General features: G+C 34.4%; 1 protein-coding gene across 7 annotated transcripts in view; it reads right to left on the reverse strand.

Moving 5' to 3' along the window:
- ano1a (anoctamin 1, calcium activated chloride channel a) overlaps positions 1 to 19,431 on the reverse strand; it is a 190,804-nt gene that overhangs the window by 44,188 nt on the left and 127,185 nt on the right. For 4 of the 7 annotated variants that reach the window (XM_089116861.1, XM_089116936.1, XM_089116753.1 and 1 more), the window contains 2 exons: positions 7,771 to 7,943; positions 1,898 to 2,212 (listed from right to left, as the gene is read on the reverse strand). In XM_089116861.1, the coding sequence (XP_088972987.1) occupies positions 1,898 to 2,212; positions 7,771 to 7,878 (423 nt within the window). In that variant the 5' untranslated portion in view covers positions 7,879 to 7,943. Of the gene's footprint in view, positions 1 to 1,897; positions 2,213 to 7,770; positions 7,944 to 12,061; positions 12,331 to 16,224; positions 16,450 to 19,431 lie in introns of those variants that run through there. The other 3 variants (XM_039690966.2, XM_039690965.2, XM_039690968.2) reach the window with 2 other exon arrangements.

A 19,431-nucleotide genomic window follows, 5' to 3' on the forward strand; every position in this document is an offset into this window, starting at 1 on the left:
ATTGCTCACGGTCAAGTCCTTATCTTTTTGAAGTGCACTCAAAGTAGATTAGCAGCGAGCCATGCTCTTCCAAGCCTCCGCTAAAACTAGTGTTTGAGGGTCAAAGTAGATGTTGTACACTGTCAATCAATAAACACCGGCTTGCACATTATATACATTTGTTGTTACGCAGGAGACGATCAGGATCGATTCAGGATATATTCAGGATCGATCGCTTCATTTAGGAGACAATAACTTTACTTGTTGTGTGATCTTTAAAGGGGTGATCAAATTTTCATTATCATATTATAAGAATATGCAGTAAGTTTCAGAACTGAAAACGTCCTTGTTAGTCCAATAAAAGCTTTTATTTACACCAGGGTCAGCAAACGACTCGTTTTTCAAAGTGGGGAACTAAGACGTCAAAGAGGATAAACGCCTACTTCAACACGGCCGGTTTAGCCCCGCCCACCGATTCGCGCATTAAATGCATAGCTAAATAACATAGATGCCTACCTCGTGATGATAAACCGGATCGATCTACTGAGTAATACAGAATATTGTGCAGTGCCTGGTTGTGGAAGAAGACAGTCGCTGCATAAGCTTCCAATAGGACTGCATGGATAAACTTTATTTTTAATGACGTTCCAGCTGATGAGGGTAAAACATCGTCCGTCTGTTCGCTTCATTTCACCGAGGATTGTTTTGTAAACAAGACTGGATTTGCAGAGCGATTAAGAGTAAAGAACGGTGCTGTGACGTCTATATTGGATCTGACAGGAATAGTGCAACACACGAACTCTGGGTCGAACATGTATGGGGCGAATCATTCCGGTTCCCATTTTACAACATTGGATGTTTTCGAAACTATTTCCCCCAAGTGGATCGACGGGTGAGTCGAAACTCATTATAATATGCAAAACTGTTATCCACTCACAGCAGTGGGCGTTTACTTTCAAGTCTTCAGTGTGGACCAAGGTTATAATAGTTTATGAAAACTAACGAAAAAACGAAAAATAAATGGGAAAAAAACATTGTCGTTAACTGAAATAAAAATAAAAAGGAGCCATTACAAAAAAACTATAACTAACTAAAACTGTAATGTGTGTTTGCAAAACTAACTAAAATAAAATTATAGAGCAAATGTCCTTAGTTTTCGTTTTTGTCAATGTCTTTCATTTTAACGTTATTTAAAACATGCATGTAAAGCTGTGGGATTTTTATATAGAAGATATGTAGATTGTTGATACGGTAAAGGAATTTCACATTGTAGGCTACATTTTATGTACTGGTTTTAGAGAATTCTAAAATTGTATGATGTTTTTGTTGAGTTATTATTACACAATTCTTTTTCTGACCTTTTTCAACCTTGCCCCTGACAAATAACCCAAACTACAAAAAACTGACACTAAAACTAATCTTAAACTAAGCATTTTTAAAAAATGGAAACTAAACTAAACTAGTAAACCCACTTTTAAAACGAATTAAAACTAAACTGAATTTGAAAACAAAAATTCAAAACGAAATAAAAATAAAAACTAATAAAAAATGCAAAGCTATAATAACCTTAGTGTGGACGCCCATAAAAACCAAGCATTTTTCAGCTAGGCTCAAAACTAGGGTACAAAATAGCCGATTACTTATTCATTTGAATGTTTTGAATGCAAAAACCAAGCGAACGTCATAAGTTGACCTCAGACAACAATATAATAAAATTTAAAAAGCCAGTTCATGACCCCTTTAAAATTTTCAGAACTTTTACTTTCAAAAAAAAAAAAAATTGGAAAAAGCATAATAGGTGCACTTTAACCATCTGAAGGAGTTAAAAATGGGCTTATTATTTTAGCGCAGAATCTGCAATATAAATGAATGTCAAATTAGACTATGAATCCCAGATTTCCATGACTATAAGACTCACCCCTTCCTCTTTCTCAATCTCAAGGCCCATTTCCCGCAGGTTCTCCTCGAACTCGTCCCGGCGGAGGCGCAGGTCGTCCTCGTGGTAATCCAGCCTCTGCTCTTGTGCTGCGAGTTCGGGGTCGTCGTGGGCCGGTGAGCTGGGCCGGTTACGCCCGCGGCTCAGACAGCAGGAGCGGGACTTCTGTTTGCGAGCGCTCTGGGGCTTCTGGACGTGGTAGGTGAGCACGTAATCGATCCGCCGCAGGCCGTCCTGGAAGTACGGCCACAGATTCGAGTCCTTCGGTTTCTCATCCGGCTGTCGAGTTTTCCGGAGCTGAGAATGAAAACAGGATTGACATGCATATACAGAGATTCGTGATAATGCATTGTGCGACGATATTTTGTTATGTCTGTTGTGCAGCCCTTTGTTCAGCATTACACTCTAAAAATGCTGGATTGTTTTAACCCAACTTTGGGTCAAATATGGACAAAACCAAACGTTGGGTTAAAAAATGTAACCCAATGGGTGGGTTTGTCCATATATGACCCAAAGTTGGGTTAAAACAACCCAGCAATTTTTAGAGCGTAATCTTGTTTTAAGGTGCGGTATAAATACATTTGACCTTTACCAGATGTAAATATCTGTGACATTTTTTTTATTTTTTATTTTAATAAAGTGAAGAGATTTTAAAATGATATGGACTGAAACGATATCCGGAAGTGACCTTCAACCTCAAAACAAAAATAAATAAATAAATAAATACCATTAATCTTTGGGTTATTTGTTTAACCAAACTGTTGGGTTACACATATTGGGTCAATATGTTAAATTATAAAAAAAAAAATTATTGGGTCATTTTTTTTTTAATTGTTGGGTAATTTCTAGAAATAACCCAACTGTTGGGTAAAATAGCCTATTTAAATATTTGACTCAACTGCTGGGTTATTTAACATAAGATTACACTCTAAAAATTGCTGGGTTGTTTTAACCCAACTTTGGGTCAAATATGGACAAACCCAAACGTTGGGTTAAAAACGTAATAAAAAAAAAAATTAACCCAATGGCTGGGTTTGTCCATATATGACCCAAAGTTGGGTTAAAACAACCCAGCAATTTTTAGAGTGTAATCTTGTTTTAAGGTGCGGTATAAATAAATTTGACCTTTACCAGATGTAAATATCTGTGACATTTTTTTTTTTTAATAAAGTGAAGAGATTTTAAAATGATATGGACTGAAACGATATCCGAAAGGTTGATTGACTTCAACCTCAAAACAAAAATAAATACCATTAATCTTTGGGTTATTTGTTTAACCAAACTGTTGGGTTATACATATTGGGTCAATATGTTAAATTATTTAGAAAACAAGAAAAAACTAGAGTAACCCAACTAGAGTTTAACCCAATGCATTGGGTTAAAATAACCCACAGTTGGAAAGGTGCTATTACCACTCCATAGTTGGGTTATTCGTTGGGTTATTTTTAACCCAACAGTTTTAAACGAGTAAGATTTAGTAACCTTTGTCCATTCCAAACAGACGTAAGCCTGCCTGTGTATCTTGAATTTTCTTCGGGATTAATAAAATATCAAATCGAAGTATCAGATCAAATCGACTTCTCACTAACGCGCACTTTATGTGAAGGGTGTGGTAGATTTCTGGTCTTTTTCTATTAAATACTTAATTATATTCCACCTTACTATGCCTTGACAACTCCAGTATAAGTAAAGCAGACTGTTTTTACTCTGTTGGTTTGAGTGCAGTGAGTTTGGGGCGTTGCTCGTTCGAACAAGGACACATAGAAACTTAAAGGCAAGAAATCTACTTCCCACCAACCAAATCCCAGTAAACAAATTATCTGTTCATTTGTTTTACATTTACATTTGCACTACTGTTCAAAATGTTGGGCTCAGTAGGATTTTTTAAAGAGAAAGTAATGCAAGAAATTCAAAGAAATGCTCTTTCTAGATTTCAAAAAATCCTGAAAATAAAAATGTACCAGAGTTTCCACAAACATTTGAAACGGTCATTGATGTGATTTCTGAGTGATCATGTGACACTGAAGACTGGAGTAATGATGCTGAAAATACAGCTTTGATTGCAGGAATAAATTACATTTTACAATATATTCACATAGAAAACCGTCAAATTAGATTGTAATAATATTTCACAACAACTGCATTTTTATTTTACTTTTACATCAGTATTATATATTTGCATAACAGTACTTTACAGATTACAGAACCTGTAAAACTATTTTTGGATACATTTACAAGTGGACTCTTGCAGAGAAACGATCACAAAGCTGACACTGAGTGAAAGTCTAATTTTCTTTTTCAACGAATGAATGCAAACATACATTTATCAGGGCAGGGAAGCAATCAGCCCATGCTCTTAAACTTTCCTCCAGCTCAGATTTAATGTTTATTCCTCAACACCACACACAGGAGTCTTTTTTGGTGTAATTCATCACTAGATATACCTAGTTTACTGCAGACAAAGGGTTTTAGAAAAGGCTTAAAAACAAACTGGAACAACTTTACGCTTCATGTTCCCGTGTGAGGTTTGAACCTGGGACCTTTGGGTTTCCAGCCCAGTTATTTAACCACTTGCCACTTCTGTGTATTGAGGAAGTGAGAACCACAATGCTGAGATTTACAAACAAATCACGTTAGCTCAGAGGAAGTCAAAAAGGCAAAATAATCTTCAAGTTCTCCACTGTGCCTCATTGTAAAAAATAAAACCGTAATTTTTAAGGTAAAAAAAAATGGCAGCTGTGGTTGCCAGAACTTTACCGTTAAAAAATACGGTAGCAACGTTATTGGTTTTACAGACCTAACTTAAAATTTACAGTAATAAACTATATTTCATTATCTGATATAATGTTAATTTACCAATGTATTGAAGTAGTTATATCCATTTTGTACCTTTGTAATATACTTACAACCAACAATCACAGCAGTGATGAGTCACATGATCAATCAAAGCTCTTATACAAAGAAGCTGTACAGTGGGATTCACACAAATGTTAAACACCATCATGGTAACATACATGAAATTAAAAAATGCAATAAACATTAATTTAACAACATTAAATGTAACATAAAACCCTAATGTACATAACTGATTAGAAAAAAAAACTACAAGGAAACAGTTATTTCAACAAAAATACGTAAAATGTGAAGTGTCACACAGGGAATTTACGTTTTTTTTTTTCACTGTGAATTATACTTGTTCTTTTTCCCTTTCAAAATCTGTAAATTTAATGGTATTTTACAGTAAAATTACATTAAAATGTACCCTGAGATATTTTACAGTTATTTACCGTATGTAGTACGGAAACCAATTAACTGTCTTTTACCGTTAAAATCACAATTATTTTTTACGTAATTGACAGAAAACTGGAGCATCTTCTATTTAGTCTTAATCATTTGGTATAATCACCTTAATCATGAAAATATGTTAATGACTTAAATTACTAAAGCTTAATAAGGTCAAATAAACCATTTTCATTTTGAGCTTTAGGACTAACTACACTTTTCAGTCTCATGAATACTTCTCATGATACTACCATGGAAACTTGTGTAATTAGTTTTGACTCAAACAATTATAATTAATGAGATATTTGCCTTTTAACAACTTCCTTCCCTATAAGGATGCACAAGTAATTTTACCGCTTGTCAATTGCTTTTTTTCAGTGTTAAATGTACACTATGTAATATTTTTGCTCACATTAACAATTTAAACATTGAGTCAATCAATCCTTCCTCCAAAACTCTTTTAGTTATAAGAGTTTAAATTTTAGACCTGTTGGGAAATCATGCATGCGTCACTCGCCTGTGTGTGTCATATCCGTTAATAAAGTAGCAGTTCTAATAGGTTTGTTAGCCAAAAGTTACATAGTGTACCTTTAAGTTATTTGTCATCACAATTATATGTGGTTACATCCTTATAAGGACGTGTAACACACCATTCTCAAATACTACCAATTTATAAACAAGCACCAAACACATGATTGAATAAACTCATTGAGGATTAGCAGAGGGTTTTTTAAAGTGACCCATCTGTCCTGTAGATTTGCACAAATAAATCAAATACGCCCTCAGCATGCAAAACAGTTTTACACAACCGCAGAGAACTAAAAATCGGCGGTGCTTCAATTTCATCACGCCATCTGTAGCACGGAAAGGAAATGTGTTCCAGCCTAGATGTGTTTGGCAAGCTTTAGCACATATATTTTTATAGTATTTACGACATACATCATATAGTATTTGCCTTGCATAAACAAGTATCACAATGCAAATGTGATTATGTAATTTAACCTCCCTTGCTTTTATTTCATACGTCACCTGTTTCTAGAGACATCACTGCAAAAGTGTAAACTGAAGCATTCAAATATTCATATATTTGCCCAAAGTTTCCCTTGCAAATTATGCTGTACAGGGTTTCTGCAGGGATCTTCGAGTTAAATTGAATCCTTTTTAAAGCCAATTTAATGCCATTTTTATTTTTTTGAAACCCATACACGACTCATGACTAACCACGTGTGTATGTACATATATATATACATATGTATATACATAAGCAGCATATATATATATATATATATATATATATATATATTATGGCTGTGCAAAGATTAATTGTGATTAATTACATCCAAAATAAAAGTTTGTTTACATAATATATTTGTGTGTGTGCTGTGTATAATTATTTATATATATATATATTTATATATATATATATATATATATATATATACACACATGCATATATATATATATATATATATATATATATATATATATATTTAAAAAAAATGTGTTAATCTATATTATATGTAAACATTAGGGCTGTCAAACGATTAAGTACGATTAATCGCATCCAAAATAAAAGTTTGTGTTTACATAATATATGTGGGTGCACTGTGTATAATTATTTTATATAAATACACACACATGCATGTATATTTAAGAAAAAAAAGTATTACTTTATAATAATATATAAATCTATAAACACTACATACATGAAAATATTTCTTAAATATATACATGCATGCGTGTGTGTGTGTGTGTGTGTATATATATATATATATATATATATATATATATATAATTATAGACAGTGCACACATATATATTATGTAAACACAAACTTTTATTTTGGATGCGATTAATCGTTTGACAGCCCTAATAAATATAAATATTTTATATATGAATATATATATATATATATATATATATATATATATATATATTAGGGCTGTCAAACGATTAATCGCATCCAAAATAAAAGTTTGTGTTTACATAATATATATGTGTGCACTGTGTATAATTATGCATTCATATGTATTTATATATACAAGATAATTATACACAGCACACACACATATATTATGTAAACACAAACTTTTATTTTGGATGCGATTAATCGCAATTAATCTTTGCAGAGCCCTAATATATATGTATATATGTGTGTGTTTTACAGAAAATACATGTATATTTCCAGGAACACATAGACGTAATTTGTGAGTAGGACATGTTCCCACCAGTTTTTATGAAGGTAAAAGAGTAGCAATACTCGAGAGCACGTAGATGTGAATTTAAGAACTTGTAGAATAAATATTCGTACTTGTATGCTAAAATGTACACTCACAGCTCCAACGTGAAAACCTGTCAAATAAAAATCTGATTTTGAACGTTTAAATTTGCGCTCGCACATAATAGTCACAAATGTGTAAAATGCATTGACTTTGGAAAAAAATAATTTAAGGACTTTTAATGTGCCGTGGAAACCCTGGCTGTACTAGTCCGACAGGTAACAGGTACTGTCTTTATTTCTGAATTGAAATGTGTGCAGAAGAGGATATGTTTCCCCTGTTGTAGTGACTTACAGCAGAGCCTGACTGTGGGTATAGAGAATCCCTCATGCCTTTAGAGTTGTCTTCATCAATCCCCTTCACGTCCAACGGGACGGATTCATATCCCTCATTTGGCCACATGCTGTCCTGTCCTCCCGGCGCTGACGCCTGCTCCTCTGTGCTCTTGAAACCCAAGAGTTTCTCACCTGTTGAAGACAAAACATCAATTCATCCATGCAAACATCATAAATTTATCTCAACAACTAGTTGTGCCACACAGGATTTCAAAGAATCATCTGGTGTGAAGTTTAGTCTGATTTGCGTTTGAAGAGTACACAAGTTTATGAATCTCAGGAAATGCTAAACGAAGGCAAGGGGCCATAAGTTTAAGAAAAAATTAAAATTAAAGTCCTAGTTTCACATATGGGGCTTAGATTAAGCCAGGATTCAGCCTTAGTTCAATTAGGACATTTAAATAGCTTCTTTAAACATATTTCAGAAAAAAAAAAAAAAAAAAAAACATTACTGGTGAGCATCTTGAGACAAAATAATGGCTCTGATATATTACTGTCACCATCCCGGTACCGGGACGCCTAACTTTACTTTACTTTATTTCTTTTAAATCCTAATCTAATTATGACAAATTATATATCGTTGGAAAGGTCTAAGACTTCTAAATAGATACACTACCCCTGTTTTGTGTTAAAAATTATGTAGGAAGAGTAATTAATGAATTTATGACAAGAGTGCACCTCAAAAAAATCTGCATCATAACAGGAGGTCTGACCTTTGTCAGATGCACCCACTTTTAATCATTGAAACTTATGTTTTTATGCTAAAAGTTCATAATAAATATATATATGTATATATATATATATATATATATATATATATATTATCCTCTAAAATATAATATCTTTTTTATCACCTTTTTTAATATATCACATATTTTAGTCATCATAAATTAGGTATAATTTGAAAGCTTACAAACTCAGAATTCTTCTTGTGAAACCGTTTTATAATTGAGCGTTGCGTTACCATAGAAACAGTACTGTAAATTATTTTACAGGCTCCTCCCCTTTTGGCCGTCATTATATTTCATAATTTATGATCAAAAACCTTTTCTAATCTTGACAAAACATATATTGTCAGAAAGGTCTGTGTCTCAAGGTTCTAAATTTTGTGACAGAATTGATATTTGGACAGAATTGTTTGAATTTTTTATACAACTAACTTCAATGGAATTCAATGACGCCCGGTGGCTATTTGTGATACTACGCCCAAACAAAATCTCACAGGAACTTTAATTTTTTGAGATATCAACTTCAAATTTGGAACAAAACTTGGCTAGATTTATGGCTTTGATTTGATAGTCATTTTAAAGTAAAAAATATATTTTATATAAAATAAAACATATATAGTACAGTATAATTGATTTATTGTAAATTTAAACTTTTTCATACTTTAATTTTTTTAAGCGTTTTCACAATAATCTGCTGAGTGTTTTCTTTAAAACAAGACCAAACTTGGGTATATATATTCCAAAGTATTTTTGAATTACAACCATTTAAGTTTGAATAGTGCATTTTAACCCCCATTCTCAACAACTAAGATAAGATGTTAAAACAACTCAAACATGCATTTTAGACTGGGACTAGCTTAAGCCTAGTTTGTGAAACCTGGGGAAAGTGCAATTAAATCATAAATAACGTTTTTTATTTGTGACCATGATTAGGGACCAATAAATTGTACCGGATCTTAAATAGGTCTTATTCTTTTCACATAATAATATTTCTTTGTTCTACAATTTTTCAAAATGTCTCTGGGTTGTAGAACGTACCATATTAATACCAGCCATCGCTTTTTATAGATCACAAATAAAAGAGAGGGCAGCAGGGGTCAACATATTTTTTATAAATGAATGAATGTAAATCACTGCAGATAACAAGAAAGGTTCCCAATCCAATTACAGAGCAGCTGAAAGCAACTACATTTCATCAAAGATAAATGTCAAATCAAATATTCCATCTTAAGACCTTGACTAAAACCTAATACATCATATCATGTCTTTAAAAAATGGAGTGGTAAACAACCGTGTTATGCTACGGTGAAACATAAAATCTAAAAGTATTATAGAAAGCATGGCTAAATTTTCCTCCCTAGAATGCATATGTAGGTCATTGTGGGATACAAGAGCATGCATGTGTGTGTGTGTGTGTGTGTGTGTGTGTGTGTGTGTGTGTGTGACCTCGGATTGCTCCAATGGGTATTGTCTACAATAATATCAGCTTGCCCTTTTTTTTTTCTTTTGTACTCAAATTAAATTTGAATGTGATCACAAGAATTAACACAATAAAAATATTTTTGACAGACAAATCGTGGTTTTAATATAGCAGCTTATAAAATATAATTGAATAATAAAATAGCATGTTTAATGTGAAAATAAATAATAATGTCAGATAATTTTCATATATATAATATTTACTGCAAAATCTTTAGAGCAATTTTCTTATTTTTTAAACTGATTGTTATTTTTGATTTATGTTCCAGTTGGCAAATCCATGTCATATTAGTGTAAATTTGTCAAGTTGAACATCACAGCTAGTTTGTTATTGGTCAAAGGTGGTTTGCCAGCTTTAACTAGTTTCATCCCCATGAGCTGGTATCTGATCCATCAAATAGATCAATGCAGACAAGCTAATAACCAAAACTAACCAGCAGGTTCCAACTAGAAATCATGTAAAAGCAGCTGTCATTAGAAGGTGAACACACGGCTACTCTATAAAAAAAAAAAAAAAGATATTAGAATTTTAACTGTAAAAATTCTACCTTTTAATTAGCTAACAGTACGTTCCTCTTATATAGCTCATGTAGCCCTGCCCCTTTTCAATCTTCCAGTTTGTTATTCCACAGCATGAAAATAAGATATTACCAGATTTATGAATGAACTGCTCGTTTTAAAATGGTAATTGTACCATTTTTGGAAGTAAATTAACAAATAATCACCGTAAACTGACATTCTCTGTACACAACCTCACAATTGATGGTTTTTAATTTTAATAATTGTTTCTTAGTTGTTGTTTTTTTTTTTGTTATCAGTGTTTTATATTACATCTTATGTTGTCAAATTAATGTAAATTGCATTATTTTAGTGTCATGTTTGTTACCCATGAAGGTGTTTTGTATGTGTCAGTGTGCATGACCTTATATATTGATATTTACCTCAGCTTGTGCAAATGATGAACTTTGATTCATCATGGTTTTTTTTATCATCAGTGTTATTATGATGGATGTCAGTATTAAAATTACAAAAAGTGATTTAGCAGCAACGTGGCCTCGCTAATTCATCAGAAATTAATTTTACAGAATTATTCTGGCCATGCAACCAGTTTTATTCTGTAAGAAAAAAAAAATTCTTTAAAAAGTGTAACCATACTATATTTGAGCTACTGCGCAGCTACTGTAACTGACGATGTATGCTTTGTGTTTGCTTGCTCATAATACACTCATAATACCGAACTTTTATAAAAATATTCCAACCTTAACCTGAAGACAAATAACCCCAACCGATCATGAACGTTTCATATCTTTAAAACGACCAGTGTATGAATAATGTATAAATAAAGCTTGATTACATGTCAGAGAAATGAAAACATTTATCATAAATGAGAAATAGGATTGATTGTCTCCTGGAATTTCAAGTCCAATCAATCATGAATAGTCACACTTTGATTCTCTGTAGCTGAACTCGTTTTCAGAGAAATACGCAAAATAGTACAGTTTTTATGCCTAACGTACTAATAATCTCCCTTAAAGTTCATCCCTTCCTTTTTCCCAAATGGGAAAATCCCCTCTGCCAGCTCAGGTTGACATGCACCGCCCCCTCAGGACAGCATCTCTCTCTCTCTCCTCAGGTGAAGATGATGCTGAGATGGATTTTCCTCATGCACTCTGAGTGTGTGTGTGTGTGTGTGTGTCCACGCGCTGCCTCCAGGCAATGCGTGACTAAACCCACAGAACACTGATGCTCATGTAATAACACAAGCCTGCTTATCTGACTTAATATATATTAGTAGCCCATTATTTTAAAATTAATAACATCAATCAACAGTTTATTGCTCAAATGCATTATTTATAACACACCTGGATGTTATAAACTGTCTTGCAATCTGAGCATTTTAACCATGCGTTAGAAATGAATGTTGTCTGACGATTGGATTCTGGTTAGTTACGGCGTTTGTTATCTGCCGATCTTTAATATTCATTGTAATAATAATAAACGCGAACGAATCAGGAATCTGAACACAAAACATGAGAAACTCACCCGAGCCATCAGCCTCCTCATCTTTCATCGCAGTGTTTGCATCATCTTCACCCTTCATTGGAGCAAATGTGCGTTGTAGCCTATCTAGTTTCCAGATGGATATAGTGGAAGTTGTGTGTCGTGTACGCGGCGTGCGCGCGCGTGCGTGCGTTTGTGTGTTAGAGAGAGAGGCTTCCCTTCGCGATCTTTTCTAGAGTAGGCTATTTACATGAAGTGTCAAGCAGAACACTGACTGGATCCGTACGAATGCGTTTTATCTCACGCAGCTGCAACCACACACACACACACACACACACCTACATCACAACACACACGCGTTCCTCTTCTCAGATGCGCTTTTGAGCATTTCCTGAAGCAACACCAGTTGAATGCGGGTTTAGATCATTCTTCTCTGGTAAATTATGTGTTGAACTCACTCAACAGCTTGTTCGTGTTTTACCTGGACACATGCATATAAATGTTGGTGTTTGACAGTTTATAGGGTAAACATTTATACGCAGAAAAATACATGAAATTACAAAAAATATATAAAATAAATGTTTTGTTCAAAACATTCTAATTAGAATGAATACTAGCCGTTTTACATAGCCTAGGCTAAGGGCTAAAACCTGGGTTCTAATGAATGAATGGCACCAATCGCTACCTTGGTCTATAGCCGTTATACAGGGTGTTACAAAACACACATTGTTGATATAACCTACAGGTTTTTTTTTTAAACATGATTTCAAAATGGCTGTGGTAAATCTGATTGGACGAGAGTTTCAAGAGTGCTGACAAAGCCCGTCTACGGAAGGCATGGCCACTCCCTATTAAGTCCTATTGGACCGAATTTTGGTTGTAGTTCCACCAAACTCCACTGGGGGCGATCGTCCGAGTGCAAAATGAATGGGAATCTATGAAGCTAGACAGCTAAATTAGTCTCTTTCACCTGATTGCTGTTGATAAATCTCAGATTTGAATGTAGCTTTTGCAAGTTCAACATGGGTAATAGGTCAAAAGTTGAATGAACGAGTACTTAGGGCTTGGAGCCAGAGGGGCGTAAGTGGCATTTTGGGCGAATACGAGTTCTTTATATCAAAATAAAGGTCTCGATGAGCTCTATCCAATGGTGCCAAAAATACCTATCTGAGATCAAACTGCATTGAATAAAGCAACAAAAAGGTGTATCTGACTTATTTGACTTTTTTTATGTTTTAGAACATGTTCATTGTGTTAATATGCCATACATTTTTTTTTTACTTAAATTCTCATTTCATGCAAGTATGCCTGTGGTTGCAATGTTTGTGGTCTAAGGATAAAGTCTAAGGATCAGAATGTTAAGATGGACTTAACTCTTCTAGCACGTGTATTTACCGGTTTCAGCTGCGTTGTCGATGATAGACAAACCGTGTAAGGGTCACAACTCTTTGTTAAACACAGATCTTATTTTTTGCAACTTTCCAAAAGTCTATGGGGAAAATGCACAGCTTTTCGATCGAGGGAACCCATGCGCCGCCAACTTCAGAGTTGTCCTACAAAGTGACGTCATAACTTCGGCACTCAATTGCCGTAAAGCAGGTCTCTGGTTGTACGATGTGCATTACGTCATTGACAATTTAAAAGAATTAAAAGCAAATTAGTGACTCTAATATCTTTGCATTTCCTTTTGAGCATTGAAAAAATTACAAGACCAAAAAAATTATATCATGAGAAAAGTGGATTTTGAGGAGTATAGCTCCGTAGACCTCCATTCATTCTGCACTTGTCCTGTGAGCGCCCTCATATGGAATCAGAGTGGAACTGCAACCAGTTCAGAACCCGGACGTTTACTGTGAATGGGAGTTCTCATCATATTAGACATTCTCTGGTGCTGACCAGCTACTATATAGACTAACATTTGTACCACGCCGTTGTTACATCGACACACCAGTAGGTGGCAACAACTACGAAATCGCATACTCTTGCACTTATTTTGAATAAGTAATCACGCCACAACCGCTAAAGAAGTATGTATAGTATGACCCTTTTCATAATTCTTAGAATTATTGGTGGAAGTACCTGCTTTTTTGTGTGTTCGCACCGCATAATAGGAACAATTGAACATCTTTTTGGGGAACTAAATAAGCTCATATTTCAGAGTTACAGGTTTAAACCAGCACTATAGGAAGTATAGAAAGTGTATGTTCATTGCCAAATGCATACAAAACACAGGCACCCGGCAATTATAAAAAAAGCCATGTAGACATGGTGATTTCGGATGAAGCCACTGTCTTTATGAGTGAGACATTGAACCAACAATGATTCATCAAGAACGAAATGTGTCCTGACTCCTGAGTGAGTCATTGAATCATTCAGAGATCTGTCCAAAACACTGATTGATTCAGGAACAAAACTACTTAAACGATTTGATCTGTAAGAGCAACTCAACTTACACTTCCCACTATAACCAGTGGTCAGGAACCTGGCTTGCGAGCCACAACTGTCTATTTGATAAAAAATCATGTAGAAAAAGCAACCAATTCCTTTGTTGTATCGAAGTTAATGAAAAGAAAAAAATAGAATAATAATATTTCAAGTTATACTGGCCCTTTAGTGTTAAGTAACTTATCACTTCAAATAAAGATTGTATCAATTACATCGTTACACCAATAAGTCCATCTGAACACCAGAGGGCGCTCTCACACACACACGCCAAATATGCCCCGCCGATAACACACATCATTCCAGGAAATCCCTATCGCTGTAGCTAAATAAACGCTTTGATTGATTAAACATGACTAATAAAGAGCCGTACATCAATGACGATTTCAAAATCACGATATTAAAGCCATAACGGTTTAAGTGTGATTACATGTAAACAATTGCGATTAATCGCCCTACTTGTGATAAATCAGTATGCAGCATCTATGAAATATGTGTTATTTTCAAGCATTTGAATTGTCACCGTATGCATGCGAACGCGAATGTAAACTATAGCAGTCGCATTTCAAACACATTGATCAATATTTTTACATTAAATGTGAATAATAGTGGACACTTTCAAGCACTTCCATGTCAAAGTGTCTGTTATCAGATCTGTTGAAGATGCTGTTTGTGTGCCAATTTTAGACAATCTTGACTTGGAGTTTGTTCCATGTCCAGAATAAAGATGGTAACCCTATATACATACAGTTAACGTTATATTAAATTACTGTAAGATTTTAGATATATTGCCCATCTCTGAGTCATTAATTCCCTGTGCGACTTTTTTGCAAAGGGGCATCAATAAACCTCTTGCGTTTTGTTTGGTCTCACCACAAGGTGTCGCTGTGGCCTCAAATCTTCAGCACTGCCACTCTGAGCTCGATTGCTATGTCTGCGGTAAAACACGCCCCCATCATTAGCATACAGAGAAAGAAATGTAGAAATAAATAAAATGCAGACAAATACATATACATAAATAAATGTTAAAATAAATAAGTGTAAATAAAATGCAAAAATAAATTATTATTACTAAATTTTTTTACCTTTATTTTTTACTTTTCTTTGTAAATTTATGTTTTTTTTTTGTTTGTTTTTTTAACATTTATTTGTATATTTATGTATTTGTTATTATGTCAGCTTTGGCTTTCTATCCGCCTAGACCAAATTAACTTTGTCATATCCATTACCATGCTAATCTTACGAGAGTTGTCGTATTGAATTATATTTTTGTATTTGTGATTTTATAATTAATCAAGTTTCTTAAACGAATCAAATGTTAATAATCAATGTTCCTTTTTTATTAGCGTATATGTTTTGGAAGTAGGAACTCGAGTGATGATTTTTTTCGGATCCCATGGCCATTTTTTTTTCAAGGATTGGTCCGTTTCAATTCTTGACGATAGTGCGATGTTAAACGCTTCTCACACAACCACCATGTGAGGTAACATTTTAAGATAAATTTCAAGACAGTTCCTACCTGTATATCAACTGTCGTACAATTACTGACAAAACTTTAGATCAGCTGAGGGCGCGCGCACACACACAGATTGACACCGGCTGTAACACTGAATCGGCAGTCGATTAATAAAAAAGGCTAGTCAATACTTCCCGAAAGAGAGTAACCTAACCCAATGTCTTAACGTTTTAAAGTCACCCTTGATTAAACGCTGTAACCGGCAACTTTAGAGCTTGGGAAGAAGAATGAAAATGTCAACTCTTACTTGTGCTCAGAGGAACTCACTCCTGCGCTTCAGCTCTTGACTCCTGAGTCCTGCTCACCTGCTCAAGCACTTTATCTCTTAACCACTCAAGAACATGAACATATCTTTCCACCTCACACCTTACAAAGAGCGAAATCTTAACAATTAAAGTAGCCCACTATACTTTCCGTACAAAATCGGCGTAACGCAACGTAAACACGCGATGTGTGGACAGCGCGTGCACGGCACTGTCATGACGTATTCATATAGGTGTTCCCCTAGATATAAAACCTGGTCAGGAATGTGGGCAGGCAAGGGACGGACCACTAATTATATTTACAGTTTAAATTATTGGGTAAACGTTTTCTAGGAACACACACAGAACATGCATCTATCTTGGAATGTCACTTGTCAACAATATTCCTGCTTTAGGAATAGAAATCCCTCATTTTCTTAAACAATTTCTTCCTTCCACCGCTAATTTATTTACCCTCTCTATGGTATCACACACTATGATTTCAATGAGGATTTTTTTTATGTGTGTGGTGTTTTTCCTGCATGCCTAAAATTGGCCTCAATGACAATATCCATATACATTTTCATTCATTTTTAATTTATTTAATTTTTAAAAAGTATGTTGCCATTGTACCACAATCGACAAATTGATACATTTGACATTTTCACGCAGAAAAACGAAATATATTTATTGAAAACATGCATTTCTTTGAACAAACACATTTATCAGTTTTAAATGTATTACAAATGGCATAATACACAATAGCATTTCATATCCATCAAGTTATCAAATCAAGTTGTTATGTCGAACTTAATAATTTCAATTACGCATGAGGTTTATTACTTAAAAATGTTAAGATAAAGAGTTTCTTCAATTTTGAAGAAAGTTAAGTCAACTGATCATGTGCTGAAACAGTGGGTCATGTGACATTTGTTTTGCACTTTCGTTGATGAGTATTTGAGTTCTTCTCACCTCAGATAGGCATGACCACTAAATACTTGTCTCATTTTATTAAAATAAATAGACTATGTTGCCTAGAGGCACCATGGGTTGATCTTCACATGTGGGCACTGTTCATTTCTTGTGGCGAGTATGTGGTTTGCTTGACACTTTATGTTCAATTTTCTTTTCCATTAATTGGTAAATATGTTTTGGATCACACCACACTGATCCTCCCCATTGTCTAACAGTTGGCATGGGTGTTCACTTTTAATTGCAATCAAGCCACAGGTTCCAAAACGCCTCAGGCTGTTGTGAGAGCTGTGTCACATTACATTGATACTGTGGGTTTCCCTTCATTGACTCTTCCATAATTGTCACGCAACACTGCACACTGAAGCACTGCATATTTACTTTGAAATTAATTTTTGGTATGTTTTATCTTACCTTAAGGGCATCCAAGATGTAGGTGTCTTTGTTTCCGCAGTTTGATATTTTTAGGTCAAAACGTTCGTGTCTGTCTGTCAGTCATATAATGGAGGTCTATGGTCACCACCTCAAAGAGCATGCACAGAGAAGTCCAAATTAAACATGAGTTAATGACTCGTAAATGTAAGTACACATTGATGGCCTAAGACACGAAACGAGCGGTTTGTGCGAGAAAATAAACAGTATTTATATCGTTTTCACCTCTTGTAACCACAGCCACGGAAGTGATCTCTCGCACACACTGTAAAAAAATATTTCCAAGATTTGTTTTCACAACATATTTTCTTTTGTCAAATAATAATTTATTTAGTTCAGATAACATATATAGTTTTGAGTTTCTGATGATTAAATCATTCTCCTTCATTGTATTAACTTACTTTTTCCAGTTCAATCAACTTAAAATTTGAAGGCAACCCAGGTTATTTACTTTTTTAAGTTAAACCAACAATATTTTTTTACAGTTTAGTAATCACAACATTTTTTCTTTTGTCAAATCAACTTAAATAATTTATTTAGTTCAGATAACATATAATTTTGAGTTTCTGATGATTAAATCATTCTCCTTCATTGTATTAACTTACTTTTTCCAGTTCAATGATCTTAAAATTTTAAGGCAACCAGGTTACTTACTTTTTTAAGATAAACCATCAATATTTTTTATGTACGTCACTCATTGTTTACACAGAGATTTCAGAAGTGTTACCCTTCACTGTGAAGATCTAAACACATTTAGATATACAGGAAATCGCAATTAAAGACGATTTCGAAATATCAACAGACAACGTTGATTTTTTTCACAACTTCTGGCGCTCCCAACCGAAGCGCCCGCACCCTCGTGTCACTTGGACGTGGCTGTGGTTACAAGAGGTAAAAACGATATACTGTTCGTTTTCTTACACAAACCGCTCGTTTCGTGTCTTAGGCCATCAATGTGTACTTACATTCACGAGTCATTAATTCATGTTTAATTTGGACTTCTCTGTGCATGCTCTTTAAGGTGGTGACCATAGACCTCCATTATATGACTGACAGAAAAAATATCAAAATTGAAACTACTGCGGAAACAAAGACACCTGCATCTTGGATGCCCTTGAGGTAAGCTAAAACAACCCAAAAATTAATTTCAAAGTGAACTATCCCTTTAAGTTACATAACGCTTTCCTCTATGTTATACATATTGGCTTTCTGATGAGGCTACAGGGACCTTTAATAATATGTGATTTCCTTTTCTTTCAAAAGACCAAACCTAACCTTCAATAGTCATTCAATACACCTAGCTTAGTGTGTGCATCTGGTCTTTGCTAGCCACTATACTCTATTGTGTTGCGGCTTGGTTTCAGATGACTTCAGACAGTGCATGTGGGAAAAAATGGCTTCCTCTTGTGTGACAAGATTTGTTGCCCTCAGTGTCAATCTGACAAACAAACTAAACAAGAGTTTGACATAACAGAATGCCTTTTTAACTACTATAGGAGATGATTTTAACACATCAGTTTACACTGTAACCTCTAAAAAAACAGCTCCCTCTCTTATCTGTATTACACACTCTCTCTTTCAGTCTCACTTTCTGCCTGTTCCATGTAGTTAAAACATTCGTTTGTGTGAGTCGTAGCATGTCATTGCACTAGATAACGAAATATCAAGCAAGGTCTCTCTGCGAACGGATGATGCTAGACTTTTTCTCGGATATGTAAGACTGTTGGGGACAGTTGCAGAAACGTAGCCACTAAGACTGTTCTCAAATTAGACCGATCTGAATTTTTATGAAAAAAAAAAAAAAAAAA

This window comes from Pimephales promelas, chromosome 1 (assembly GCF_988280905.1).
Source record: "Pimephales promelas chromosome 1, fPimPro1.hap1.1, whole genome shotgun sequence".
Lineage (NCBI taxonomy): Eukaryota > Metazoa > Chordata > Actinopteri > Cypriniformes > Leuciscidae > Pimephales > Pimephales promelas.